This window comes from Python bivittatus, unplaced genomic scaffold (assembly GCF_059951505.1).
Source record: "Python bivittatus isolate LINGU-HERP-01145 unplaced genomic scaffold, Pbiv_v1 ctg000170_np1212, whole genome shotgun sequence".
Lineage (NCBI taxonomy): Eukaryota > Metazoa > Chordata > Lepidosauria > Squamata > Pythonidae > Python > Python bivittatus.
This window is the reverse complement of record NW_028277039.1, coordinates 1595242-1608874: the sequence shown is the minus strand read 5'-3', so window position 1 is coordinate 1608874 and position 13633 is coordinate 1595242. Positions and strand designations below refer to the sequence as shown.

At 47.7% G+C, this 13633-nt stretch overlaps 1 protein-coding gene across 1 annotated transcript; it reads right to left on the bottom strand.

Moving 5' to 3' along the window:
• Positions 1-3030: 3030 nt before the first annotated feature.
• On the bottom strand, positions 3031-7070 carry CFAP20 (cilia and flagella associated protein 20). Its single transcript, XM_088135492.1, has 6 exons — positions 6866-7070; positions 6558-6637; positions 6069-6180; positions 5691-5879; positions 4131-4241; positions 3031-3441 (listed from the first exon to the last, which is right to left on the bottom strand). The coding sequence occupies exons 1-6, from the start codon at positions 6947-6949 to the stop codon at positions 3436-3438; spliced, it is 582 nt and encodes a 193-aa protein (XP_087991618.1). The 5' UTR covers positions 6950-7070; the 3' UTR covers positions 3031-3435.
• Positions 7071-13633: the final 6563 nt, after the last annotated feature.

The following is a 13633-nucleotide window of genomic DNA, read 5'->3' as shown; positions in this document are numbered from 1 at the left end:
AACAAAACTTCCAGAACACGGCCACACAGCCCGGAAGACCCACACCAGCCTCTTTTCTAGAGTTTGAAAAAACTGCTGCACAAGAATTCTGAAACTCAGTATTGCAATTCCTCACTCCCCACACCATCTTAAGAAACCTATTTAGTTCATCCAATGCCCCCTTCCAGTGGAACTGACCTGTAAAGGAGGCTGCTTCAATATACAGGAGCCTATCACAGCAACACCTACTGGCTTCAGCGTATAGCCATGTGGTGCCAAGACAGCCACTGCATAATTCTAGCCTGAGCTGTTTTCAGAAATCTGCTTATAGCTCCATCACCAAGCAGCTTTTCCACGACTGCACTTGGGCTCTGCAGCTGCTTTCCCCCAGCTGACACATACCTCTCCAAAAGGCTGGTGGCTGTTTCCACCTTGCACCCTGAACCGTTCCCAACCAAGCAGGGAAGCTGATGAGGCAGCTCAGGAGTGGAGAATCACCCCCACGTGTTTTCTCCAGGCCTCTCCCTTAACCAGTGGGCAGGGCTCTTGCCATCTGAAGTCTCAGGGGCCAGTAAGAGATGCTGAAGCCTGTCCAGCACTCAGGAGGGGGAAGATGCCAAGCAGGCAGTGTAGCCCTGCTCCACAATGTAGAAGTGGGAGACTCAAGAGAAGAATACACCAGCAGCAATGGTCTGACTTGGACAGGCCTCAAAGTACATACTAGAAGAGCATCACCTGGTGGCCACTTTGTTCACCAGCAGGGATGTGCCTCAGATGTTCATCCCCTCCCTTGAAGAACTCTGAAACTCCACTGCCAATCCTCTTCCCAAAAGGAACAGCAGTAAGTGCATTAATTATTTACACACACACACCCTCTCTCCCTCCCAGAAAGGCAACTGCATTAATCTTTTGCAGGAAAAAATATCCAAGGTTCTCATGACACCTTCACAATGTTCACCTTCCATTTATAGCAAAAAAAATTGTTGAGGAAGTGGGAGCAGAATTTCAGACATCCATCAATCAAGCCCCCTCCTTTGCCCACAACCGACACATGATTCTATGTGTCGTGGTTCTATTTTGGTGACCTGCCATTGCATTTAGACAGCAGCCCTTTCAGTACTTTGTCCTAAATTATACCCTGCCGTGGCATCAAACCGTTGCCATCTAATGTATCTTTTTAATGTAACACACACACACACACACACACACACACAGAAAAAGGACCTAAGAATAAAATGCTCAAAGCAGTATGTTCTGTTAATTGTCTCCTCAGATAAAGTGACAGAACCAGTGGCTGCACTTTAGCCCAGAGGAAGGGAGGCTCCAAAACACGCTAAGCCATCATGTGATTTGATTTTGGCTTTCAAACTGTATTCCCCCATCCCTGGAAAAATGCCGCTTGGTATCCTCTGGTGGCTTGTTTCCTGCCCTATTTGCAGAGGTAACTTCTTCTATTTTCTCCTCTGGCAGAGGAACACGCAAGGATGGAAGACGTGCAGCCCTTCAGGAGAGGCACCCAGAGCTCACCTGAATCTGACTACTCCCAGCAACTTGCTCATCTGTAATTTATGGCTGGCAAATGTGCATCTTACACTTGTGGCCCTCCAGCTCATTTGCTGGCCAGCACCTGACCCACTCACGGGTGGACAATGGCCCAAAGTGGGGTAGCAGCCTGCTGAACTTCCCTGTGACTGACCGACTGCAGCAGAGATCTTGGAGGGCAGGTGCAGCTTGATGGCCAGAGCATGTCAGCCCCATGAGGTAGACCAGACCAGGAAATCAACTCCACAGGAAGGCTAAAACCACTTCAGCTGAGATTGGGCACAGTAACTAAATCTTGCAAGTCTCATGATGCTGGACTTCCTCCCATTCTAAAACCTGTGCTGAAGAGCTCTGCCTAGCCTCATCCCCTCATCCCCCAGGGCGCAGTGGTGGGATCCATGAGCTCAGTGCAGAGTGGTGGCGGCTCAGGCAGAAGTGGAAGAGAAGCCTCTACCTTCTGCATTACTAACAGCTTCCCGGAGTCTCTTGCAAGGATCAGTGGCTTTGCTGTTCTGCATGTAAGAGCCATCCATTGCACACCCAGCTCCGGTGCCACTACGATCCTTACCTCACCATGGACAAGCTGCAGCAGAATTTGGCCTTGGGGTTTGCGTGTTGTGTGAGCCCAGCTATTCTGGTTTGTAAGCCACCATCAATAAGTAGGTTGCAACATATGAATCAACCAGCGTCACTAAACCAAGGTAATCATGGTCAGTCAACATCATGTTTGGTCAACTATGCTTTATTGCAATGTGTGAAATTCTACCTCATCCAAGTCCTGCTCTTGCTGCAAACCAAAAGTTCCTCACTGACCAGAGTGAAAATTGACCATGTCTGTCCCTTGTCACACAACAGCTTGCCTGCCTCCAGCAAAGGCCAAGCTATCTTTGATGATTCTCTGTTAACGAAAGAGCAAAATCTGGGGTACAAAGCTTTAAAACATCTATACAATATCACTGAAAACCAGTCTGCAAATGCCATTCACTTCTGCTGGAAAAATTGACTAGTCAACAGGAGACAGATGCCTTACCAAAGGAATCTCTTCCAGACTAGGAAGGGCTCCTCCCAGAGCTCCATCCTGCTGTTCAGGGTGTCCTCATCCTTACGAGCTCAGCAAGCCTATGAAGGAGCAAGTCCGCTCTTTGCCCAAACTTCCCACAGCCTGGCTTTCCTCTCAATGGATTAGCAGGAATCCTGCCCACTGGGCCTCCTTGCAAAGTTACCAAAGATGCAAGGCCACCTTTGTTTTTCCAATCAACAAAATGCCCGTTGCTGTTACTTTCAGCAGGGACCCATAAACATAGAAGCAAAATGTATGATGACTTAGTATGACCTATGAGCCCAACTATTATGGTTTAGTTCAATTTGTGGACCCAGTCAAAAGAATCCTGCTCCTTTCCTCTGCACCTATCCCTGGTCTAAAGGGAAGCTGTTAACCTGTCCTTTTACATCCCACCGGCAGGGCAGGATACTTCAGCCCCAAATGGCCAAGACAAACCAAGCACAGCCTTACAAAGAAAATCAAATATTTAATAGCAGCTTCCAGGACAAGAGTAGATCACACATACTTAGGGCATACACAGACAGAGCAAAGAAGGAAAACCACTGGCATCTGTGAGGGCACAAGGGTCTCAGAACTGCTTCAACAAAGCCTCCCACTTGCTGGCCAAATCAGTTCCACGATTCATGGTCTCCCTAGGAGTGATCCACAACTACAAAGTTGAGCCTGATCCATCTCTCACATGGAACAATGATATGCTTTGTTTTGTCTGGTCCCAGCATTACAGATACCAACTGTTATTAAATATAGTTACTCTAGGAAATCCACACCTACATTTTGTTTCTAGTTAAAAAAAAAAATACTCTTCCATCAGCATCTTCAGTGTGTCTGCCAGGGGGCTTCCCATCATGCCATCATTGCTGCATTGGGCGATATATGCAAAGAGACGTTATTCAATACATATATATCAAACTTTTACCTGGACAGAACAAGACAACCCTTTGGGTAGCATATATTCCTAGCAGCACAAGACGGGATTTGCTAGGGACGTGCCGCTCAACCACAACGAAACTGGAGTTTGAAATGTGACCTTCTGAAGGGGAACGTGCTGGGCTCCTGCACCATGCATTCTCCCAACAGCAGCAGTGCCCATAGGCTTTGAGAGGCCAGCTTCTTTACTAAGAAGCCTCCTTCAAATGCTGAATGTTCCAGCCTGAATGCTAGAAAAACATTCTAACAGAAGAGCAGCTCAACAGTGGAATTAAGAGAAGCGTGGTCTCTCTTCCACCAGAAGTGTTCAAGCAGAGGTTGGACAACCATTTCTCTGGGGAGATGCTTCTAAGTGAATCCATGCATTGAGCAATGGTTGAACACTGGCAGAGGGGGCCTTCCAGAATTTCTTCTGGGAGCACAAGCAAGACACCAACCTGCTCACTGGAAAACTCTCTAGTAGAGAGCCAGTGAGGCAATTTCTTGGCCTCAGACACCTCTGCTTAGAGCACCAAATGCAAATACACGTCTCCAATTTACAGCTGCCTAATGAGAGTTGTGTGACTATTTTGCCGTTCTTCATGGAACAGGTCTTCCCATCCATCCCCCACTTGCTCACCTTTGCCTTGTTCTGGACAGGAATGTAAAGTTTGAACTCAGCAGGAAGCTCATCCTCAGAGTAGAGTCTGTCAGAGAAGTAAATTCTGCGGATGCGACAGTTTGCATGGATCTGAAAAGGAAATTGTGTCCGAAAATGCAGCAGGAGTCACTCCAATCCTACCCCATCTCAAAATAGCCTGACATTTCATTCAATCCAAATACTAAAATTTTGTAGCCTAGTCCCTGGGGAACAAAATCAGGCAGGCAAAAGGCCACTTACTCCTTGGAGGCCATCTCCAATCTGGGCCTTTACTTCTGGGTATTCAGAGAGGTTACACAGGGAGGTTTTGGGGCTCCCTACAAGACTCATCTACCAGCAGCAGGTGAGCTTCTGGTGACAGCCCTGCAGATCCACTGCCCAAGAGCTCACTTACAGAGTGACCCAGAGCTCTATTGCAGCTACTCAATTAACAAATATTTACTGCCTAATCCTAGGCTAAGGAGTGTGAGCTATTCACACTTAACCGGTTTCTTCAGTATGGACTGCCATTTTAAATTTGGGTCCTCCCCAAATGTTAACTAAGCCCAAAGGTCAAACTGGAGCTGGCATGCTCCTGCACCCCACTATGCCCAAAGACAAATCAAGTCACAAAAAAACAGGACAATTTTGCAGTACGCTTCTCTCCAAGAAAAAGGGTAGATAACATCCCATTTTCACCTTTGCTTTTGGAAAAAAATAAAGATTATAATGCCTTTAAAAAAATTCCCAAGGAAAATAATATTTTGAATTAAAATTAAGTATTACTAATTTTAATATACTAAAATTAAGTATTACTAATTTTAAAAAAATCAAAGCCATTTTAAGTGTTAAATGAAATTATAGGAGGACCATCTTACGTTATTGGTAAATTTTGTAACTTGAAATAACAAATTCTCAGCCCTCTGACTATGAAAAACAAGTCCTGCTAATTGCAGGTTATGCAATTATTATTTTGTATCAGTTTGAAATATTGGGAGTTCAAATGCCAGTTGGAAACGTCATCCTCAAAATCCAACATTGGCTCATACGAGGTGGTTGTGTGCTCTTGTGGTCCCTCAAGATAGATGTTCTCTCCTATAAATTTGCTCAGAAGATTCCTTGGCTTTGATAAACGTCTGCCTTCTTAGTTTGGGAATTAACAGGACAACTGGGAAAGGCTACAAAATGCATTTTTTAATGCAACATGTTTGGAAGAATTATCCAATAATTACACAACAGTCTGAAGGACTCACCTCTCCACATATGCATGCATGCATGCCAGCATTTTACTGCTGTTTGAAGGATGATTTAGAAACCTGGGCTGCATACAGGATGCCACTTTGTATGCTCAGTTTCTTTTTTATTAAATGTTAATAGTTTGTATTAGAAAATGGACATACACATGTAAGATTAGGTTCATAGGAGACATATGTTTTCCTTCTTCCCTTTGCCCCCTCTCCCTTCGGTATATCCCAACTTTTTGAAGAAAAGTAACTTCATCAGCATCACTCAGAATCATCATTAATAGCCCAGGAAGCTTTCAGCCACTGAACTCTCTACCTGGACTCTTAGGGTCTCAATGTAGTTGGTGCCATAGGCCCGGCGAGTAAAGTCTGACAGGTTGAACTGGATCTGGTTCCAGCCATCATCCAGGCGCATGGGCATGGTGCAGATGAAAGGCTTGACCCGAGTGGTGCTTTGGTAGTTACTGGCACGGAACCGCCGGCGCACATTTTTATCATCCAACACCTAACACAAAAAGACACCCTCAGCTAGAATAGAGGTGCTGTTGAGAAGGAACAGAGCTGTTTCAGGTGAAACACAGCCCAACCCTCCCCACCTCCAAGTCGGTAAGCCACTGAGAGCCACCGAGAACCAGGATTCGGTTTGTTCTGGTTGTCACACTCTTAACATACCAAGGCAACACCATATGCTAACCTGCACTTCAAAAGTAAAGTACTTCTTCAGGTTTTTGATGATCATCACCAAAAATGGCAACTTGATCCCCAGCGTCTTCTTTGGGTCAGCAGGACATGTGATATATGTGGTGCTAAGTGGAGGAAAAGAAAAGCACGCTGCGATGCAAGCCACACTGCGGCAGAGGCAACTGACCGGCACCTCCCTTTTAAGGACCCCTCAACTCCCAGGGCTGCAACATCCAAGCCCTGCAAGCTACAGCGCGCCAGAGTCCGCTGGAGACCGGAGGTGTTTCCTGGCTTCTGCCTCTCGTGGCTTTTTGTTGCTGTTGGAGGTGCAGACGTCCAGGGCTAAGGATCGTTTCCTAAGCCCAAGGCTTCCCCTTGCATTTCTATACCGCCCAGAAAGGCCTTCAGGGCTCTGCAATTAAACTGCGCCCCTCCAGGCGTCTGCCCACGGCAGGAGCCAGGGAAGCCCACGGGCCAGGAAGGGCCGCGGCGTTCTCCCTACCTAACGTTGGTCCCCTCGATCTCCAGCACCAGCGACTGGATGTCATTGTCGGTGATTCTCTTGATGTGGCCGTTCCGCACCTGCGAGGGAGCCGGAAGGAGCAACCGTCGCCCGCTTAGCCGGACCTTCCGCCGGGAGGCCCGGGAGCCCCGCGCGCGGCCTCGCCCCTCCCCGCTTCTGGGCCCTGTCTTTCGCGGGCTCCCCTCCCTCCTCAACTCCAGCCGCGCGCGCCCGGAGGCGGCCGAAGGGAGGCCGGGAAAGCAAGGCCCGCCCCCGCGCCCACCCGCCGCCTCCGCGAGGCCCCGCACCTTCTTGTCCCAGATCTGCAGCGGTTTGCTCCCGATGCTGTAGAGGATGGACAGGAAGCCGCTCTGGAACGTGTTCTTGAACATCCCGGGGCCGCGGGGCTGCTCCGCCGGCGGGCCTGCAGGACGCGCTGCCCGTCAGCCGCCGCGCGCGCGTCCCTCACGGCGAGGCTCCAGCGCGGAAGGAGACACCGCTGCCGCACGGCCTGCCTGCCTGCCTGCCTGCCTGCCTGCCTGCCGCCACGAAGAGATCGCTCCGCGAGCGGTCTGTGGCTTTCGAAGGCCGCCCCCGTCGCCAGGAGACGCACTACTTTCCGAACGGGACTCGTTTTGCCTTCCGCCCATGTGTTGTCGGGGCGAGCTCTTGTCGCCCCGGCAACCAGGGGCGGAGCGAGGGGCTCACAAGCCCCGCCCATGAGGTCGAGGAAGGGGATGGGGACCCTCGGGAGCCGAAAGGCGGGGCTGCCGGCCCTCCAAGGGCTCCATCTAGTCCGCCCCGAGGCACCTCCAGCAAGGGAGACCATTGCCTTATCCTAGGAACGCTCTGCCTGGCGCTGGTCTGAGCTGTAAAGGATGGAGAAACCAACTTTGGGGGACTTCCAAATTTTCCACTTTCAGTTGCACAGCCTCAGTGGGCGGCAGGACCCGGCTGTCCCGGCCTGAACAGGCCGGCACTTGGTTGGGGACCTGAGAATCCCGGGGCTGTAGGCCAGACTCCACGGGTGGAAGGAGCAACCACAGACCGCTTCCACCCGGCACGCTGCCAAGTCCCAGGGGCTGAGACTTCGCCTTTGCCTTGCGGCCAAACCTTCTGGAAGGCTGCGGGGTCTTGCCCTCACCCCACGTTGGGCAGAGCCAGGAATCGGGGTAAGGCACCGAGAGCTCAGGAAAAAAATGCCCTGCTGGCCGTAGGCTTCCAACTGTGGCCGTAGTCAGTTTTCAAGGGTAGGCGGAGGAATAGAAGACCAATTCAAGGGGTTTATGGTTCGCTCCGTGCCATCTTGGGCCGACTCCCACTGGTCTATGGCAACAACTTCCATTTCACAGCAACTGTGTCATTCAGAGCGTATTTGTGCCTGTGGCCAGGCTAAGCACGTGGTGATCCCTATGGGCAGTGTGGGTCCTGCCAAAACACGCACTGCACCAAACACAGGTATGCGAGGCCTCAAGTGCAGCGGAGTCTTCTGGAAAGGTGAGGCTTGGGGTAACCATCCCGGGTTCCCCATGCTTCAGATCAGTCTCTGGCATCTCCCCAGCTGGCATGTCCTGTTAAAACTGTTGCCAAAGAGGAGAACGACTGCGCATCTTGGATGGCAGAGAATCTGACTCCTTAGTCATGCTACTTCTTCCAAGAAAGGAACTCGGAACCAACCAGATTTCTTAGAAAGGTTGACATAATCTGTTGAAGGGTGTTCCTGGGATTGTGCTGCAGCTGTGGAAACTTTCCCCAAAGTCCTGCTACTTCTACTTGTCCAGCTAGTCTTCCCTATTTGTTAGTATCAAGTGAAAAGTATAGCTGATCCTCCTATGTCTTTCTCTGGTTTTGGAGAAGAGCAAGAGAAGCCAGGAATTTCCTGAAAGTACCTGTATCACACTTAGCAGAGTTGTCACCGAACAGATGTTGGCTAATTAAAGTCCTCCAACCACTCTGACTTCATATCTCTGAAAGATCTGCAATGCACTTTGGAAAAGCCTCACCCAGTTCTCCTCAGCTGGATGGGTGACTGCAGATTCTTCTACTTATTCCAAATCACATCCAGAATTGCTTTGATGGGCACTCAAAAAAGGGGTGTGGAGTAGCTTTCCACAGCAAAACAATGACCTCCGCTGGAGAGTTGTCAGAAGGAAATCTTTTATATCTCATCACAAAAGTCATAGTCTAAAGAAGGCCCCCAAAAACATGACAAGCACAAAATATTTTAGAACAGTGTTTGGACTGATGAAACCAAAACGGAATTATTTGGCCACAACCTGAGATACATTTGGAGGAAAACAAAAATCTGCCAAAGGTTAAGTATGGGTGGCCCTATTATGTAGGGCACACAATGTGGGTGGAAGGAAGAACAGATTCAACAAATTGTAGAAGGTCGTGTGCCACCGTTGGTGAAGAAACTGAACCTGGAAAGACAGCAGGACAATGATCTGAAACCCACTTCCAAATCCACCATGATGTACAAGAAAGATTAAGATGTTGGAATGGACTTTGTAGTCCTCAGGCTTGAATATTACTGAAAATCTGTGAGGAGCTTTCCTGCATGAAAGTATTTCTGATCTGCAAGGAAAATGGGGGAAAATGTTCCAGACGCAAAATAGGCAGACTCTTGGCCAGTTACCAGGAATCATTTGGAAACTATTCCATCTGCCAGTGGAGGGGCTACAAACTGGTGACAGAAACAGTGTCCAAACTTCTGCACCTATCAAATTCATTGTTTTCTTACTTTGAATCTGTAAAGAATTGCACATAAATAGTAAGTATGCATTTAAAATGTCAGTAACGTGTACTTAACCTTGTACCATGTAGAGGCTGTGTCAATTTCTATTCACTGCAGGATTCATTGGAATGTACCATTTGACCAGGGGTGCCTGAACATTTGCACGCACCTGTGCATCCCATGCCAGTCAATGGGAAAATGAGGGTTTGACTCAACAAACTTATTGTAGAGCCAGACAGTACATTGGACATTGTCTAGGGTGGATTCAGCTGCTGCAAAGCTTGGATCTCTCTCTCAGAAGAAATCCAGTGAACTCTAGAGTTGCCCTGGTTTCTTGGTCTTACAAGCTTTAGGGTTCTCATTGTATTCCCCAGGCTTTCCCACATCTCCACAAATTTATAAGGTGGATCTCTCATCTGGCCAGCTTTCTTATGATCTCCAGATCCTAAGGTGTCCATTACTTGATTGCTATGAGGGAATGGATAGAGGGGAAACTGAATGGGGGTAACTACAAGAAAGGTCCAAATGCAGAGCTTCACTCTCCCGAGAAGGGCAAGAGAGACCTGCAGAGCCATACAGGACCATTCTGAACAGAGGTGATCAGTTGGCAGACTTAGCATGAACATCTAACTTGACTCCTAGTGAAGTTTGAGCCACATGCAAAGGGTTCCAGTTTCAATCTTGAGGCAGAGCAGGGCACCGCTCTGAGAATGTGGAGACTCGTTAGGAACTCAAAGGAATTGAGCTGGATGAACCAACATTTGACTCTGTGGCTGGATTTGGCATAACGCGTGAATCCGGCCGTTTTGTCAATCCAGAGTATAAGTAGGATTTTATGTTCAAGATAAATAGTATTTTTGGTCCTGAATAACAAAAGAGGCATAGGGCAAGGGTAGGGAAATTTTCCATCCCAAGCGCTACATCATCTTTCAGAAGGTGCGTTCCCATGCGAACGGAATCATTAACATGCATGCACCCACCCACTCCCCGATTAACCCACATTTTATCCCCCACCCCCAGGTAGCAAGGAGGCTTCAAGCAGCCTCCCCTGGAAGCCTGTGTTGTCACCTGTCCCAATTCTGAAGGGGCCCAGCTACAACTCTCCCCAAAGGGCAGCCAACGTCGAGTGTAACTGCCCTCAGCAGGCATGTGCATGGAAGCCCTATGGGCTGCATCTGGCTAGGTCTGCCACTCTCCCGCTGGTGGCATACAGCCTGTGTCTGGCACGGCTCTCAAGAAACTTGGGGTCAGACTGGGATCTTTCGACTGGCCACGTTCTCACGCTCAGCTCTTCGGCACTTCTCTGCACCGGCCAGCCCACCCCCAGCTGGATTTCACACTCCAGCCTGCAATTCTCTTCCTTTCAACATGGGCCAGAGGAAGAATGCCTTTCCTAACAGGCTTGAGGAGGAAGGAATAAAGCAGGTTTTCCACCATGGCTAAGGAAAACTTCTCCAATGAATCCCAAGGAACAGAAAGCCATGATAGTAGAGTGCCTGTAAGCCAGAACCAAGAAGCCGCACCTGGGCTGCTGAGGAGCAAGGGCCCTTCCTGGCCAGAAAGGTGTTCCAAGTGTTCAGATCAAGGGCTAGCAGCAACAGCACTTTCCTTCAGGCCGGATGGCTTCTTTATGGCCAGGAATTATGGGAGCTCACTGCAAAATCAAGCAGCCAGAACTGGGTGGGTGAGCGTTCTGCAAGTCAAGCTGCTAGACAACACTAGATCTATTGTCGTTTTAGAGAATGACAAATGCAGCACGAAAGCAATTAATCTGTGCAGAATAGAAGCAATGGGGAGAAATATTCTACCATCGCTTGCTGGACTCAAATCTGTCCAGTCCCTTGGGCAGGCTCACATTTATTCCCTGTAGGTAGAACAAGGACCACAAAAGATCACACAGGGATAGAAGCAGCAGAGCAGAATAAAGCTGGCAGATCACAGGCCCAAGGAAGCTCAACTGTAAGGAAGCTGTGAAGGAAATTATATCTAAAATGAAGGCAACTGAACAAAGTTTGGGAGCCTTTTTCAATTTTATGGGGAAGATCTCAAGCTACCTTACCTTCTCATTCCTCTCTTCCTTCTAGATTTGCTGTCTTCTACTCTGTGTATCTGAAGATACAATGAACCCAATTATTGTTTCCACTTCTGTGTTACAGTTGGGAGTGATGGAAGAGTGAGCCACAGAAAAATTTTAGGGAGAAATTGGGCTCAATTCACAGTATCCAATTATCCTGTGTAAGACTTTGTAGGGAACTTAGTTACTCCTTTTCCGAGCTTTCCTTACATTTAAAACCTCAATAAAAATGGTAAGCAAAAGGTGTCATCTTCTCATACAGTATGTCAAATCCTGCAGAGCTCATTAGGAAGAGCGAGCTGGGGGCTCTCTAAATGTTCTTGCTCCACAGCAGCAACATCTGTCAGCAGACTTCTTCAGTGCTCAAGATTCATGTGTTTCCTTTTAACATGCTATTCAAGAACATATAATTCAATCTTTAACTGTCCATGCCTTTTTCCCCTTGCCTGTCAACCCGAAGCCAATTTACCATCACTCCCCAGGCTGGGTTCAGGAAGGTGTCTTAGTCACAAGCAGGTTGGCACCCCTTCTCTTTGCCCATGCTTTCTTGGTTAGGAAGAGGGCAACAGAAAGCCAAGAGCAAAAGTCTAGAGTTGTGTTCTTAAAGCTTTTGGGTGTCTTCACCTGGTGCAGTTCCTGCTGTCATAACCTACCCCTGGGTTGGCATCAGGAAGCTGCACAGAAGTGAATTAAGACATTTGTTTTGATTCTTGTTCTGCTTATGGAAAACTGGAATGAACATTAGAGAGATGTGGGGAGAGATGTGAAATGTTGTGTTGGATGGTACTGTGTAGCCAATATTTAGTACAGCAAAACAAGGACTGTGGAGCCCCTGGTGCTCTCTGAGCTTCGTTGTTTGCCTGCTGACATTTCATTACCTAACTAGGTAACATCATCGATGCAAGTCAGCTTGCACTGATGATGTTACCTAGTCAGTTAATGAAACATCTGCAAGCAAACTTCCAAGCTCAGAGAGCACCAAGGACTCCACAGTTCAACCGAGCTACAGATATTCTCTTCTACTGAAAACAAGGATCACAGGCAAATGGCCACATTTCTCCAAGGCTGGTTCAAACACTGCTGATCTCTACTGAGGATCTCAATTGTTGGAGCCAACCCGTCTCTCAGCAGGTAACTCTGCTTCCACTACAGCAGTGCAATGAGAATGGCAGGAAAAGGACAGACCAGATCAGATCAGAGCAAGGCAAAGCAAGCAAAGATCGGCATTTCTTCCAAGTTATGTATTTCTACCTCAAATTAGGATAGAATGCTTTCTTAACACTTTTGTTTTTATTAAAAGAAAAGATGGAGGTCCTTCTGCTGAATTCTCCTATGGGACAATTCCTGCAACTACTGTAGACATGCAGGTGACAGGATTGCACTGAGTTGTGAGTTCTACATAGGATGCAGTTTCCTGAGAAGTTCTCCTTTCATTAAGAGAATAAGGAGGATACCATTTTTGTGTTACGACAGTCAAGAGACCCTATGCTCACTCCTGATCAGTACATTAGCAGCAGCACCTGCTACAGTGTACCTGTTCAAGCAATGCATTTGCACAAAACTCTGCAGCAGCAGGAAGCAAAGCTACTGGGTGCCATCTCCCACGATGCACATCTCTATTGAAAATGCCATGGATCTGATTCAAAACTTACCTCCAATGACATTCTCCCTTAGACCTGCTTTTCCTATGCCTTGGGAGCAAGGTGCTGGCGAAAAGGTCAAAGTCTAAACTTTGCTTCCTGCAGCCTTGACCTGAATGTTCTAGGAGTGCACTTACCTTGGAAAGTACCCCATCATTCTAGCATTCTACATTATGATACTTTACAAATATAGGGCTGCTTCAACTTTACAAATATAGGACTTTACAAATATAGGGCTACTTCAACCAGCCTGAGCTCCATAGATAGTATTTTCATTCTCACTCTTCCCAGGCAGAGAAAAATTTTATTCATGTGGAAAACATTCAGTATTTTGTGATCCAAGAGCTGAGAAATAATACTGAATGCTGCATTTTTTCATATTTCATTAAGCTTTGACTACCCTTGACAGACCCCAGATAAGGTTAGCCCATATGTCAGCTGAGGATGGCCAGGAGATTAGTACCCAAGTTTTTTACACAAATTATGCAAAAAGGCAGACTCAGAGTGAATCGCTGACTTCTTCAAAATTAAAGGAACTTATAAATGTAAATCATGGTTTTTTAAAAAACTTGCAGACCACTGAAGAAAACCCTACATAAGGTAGTCCTCACTTAACGACAGTTCG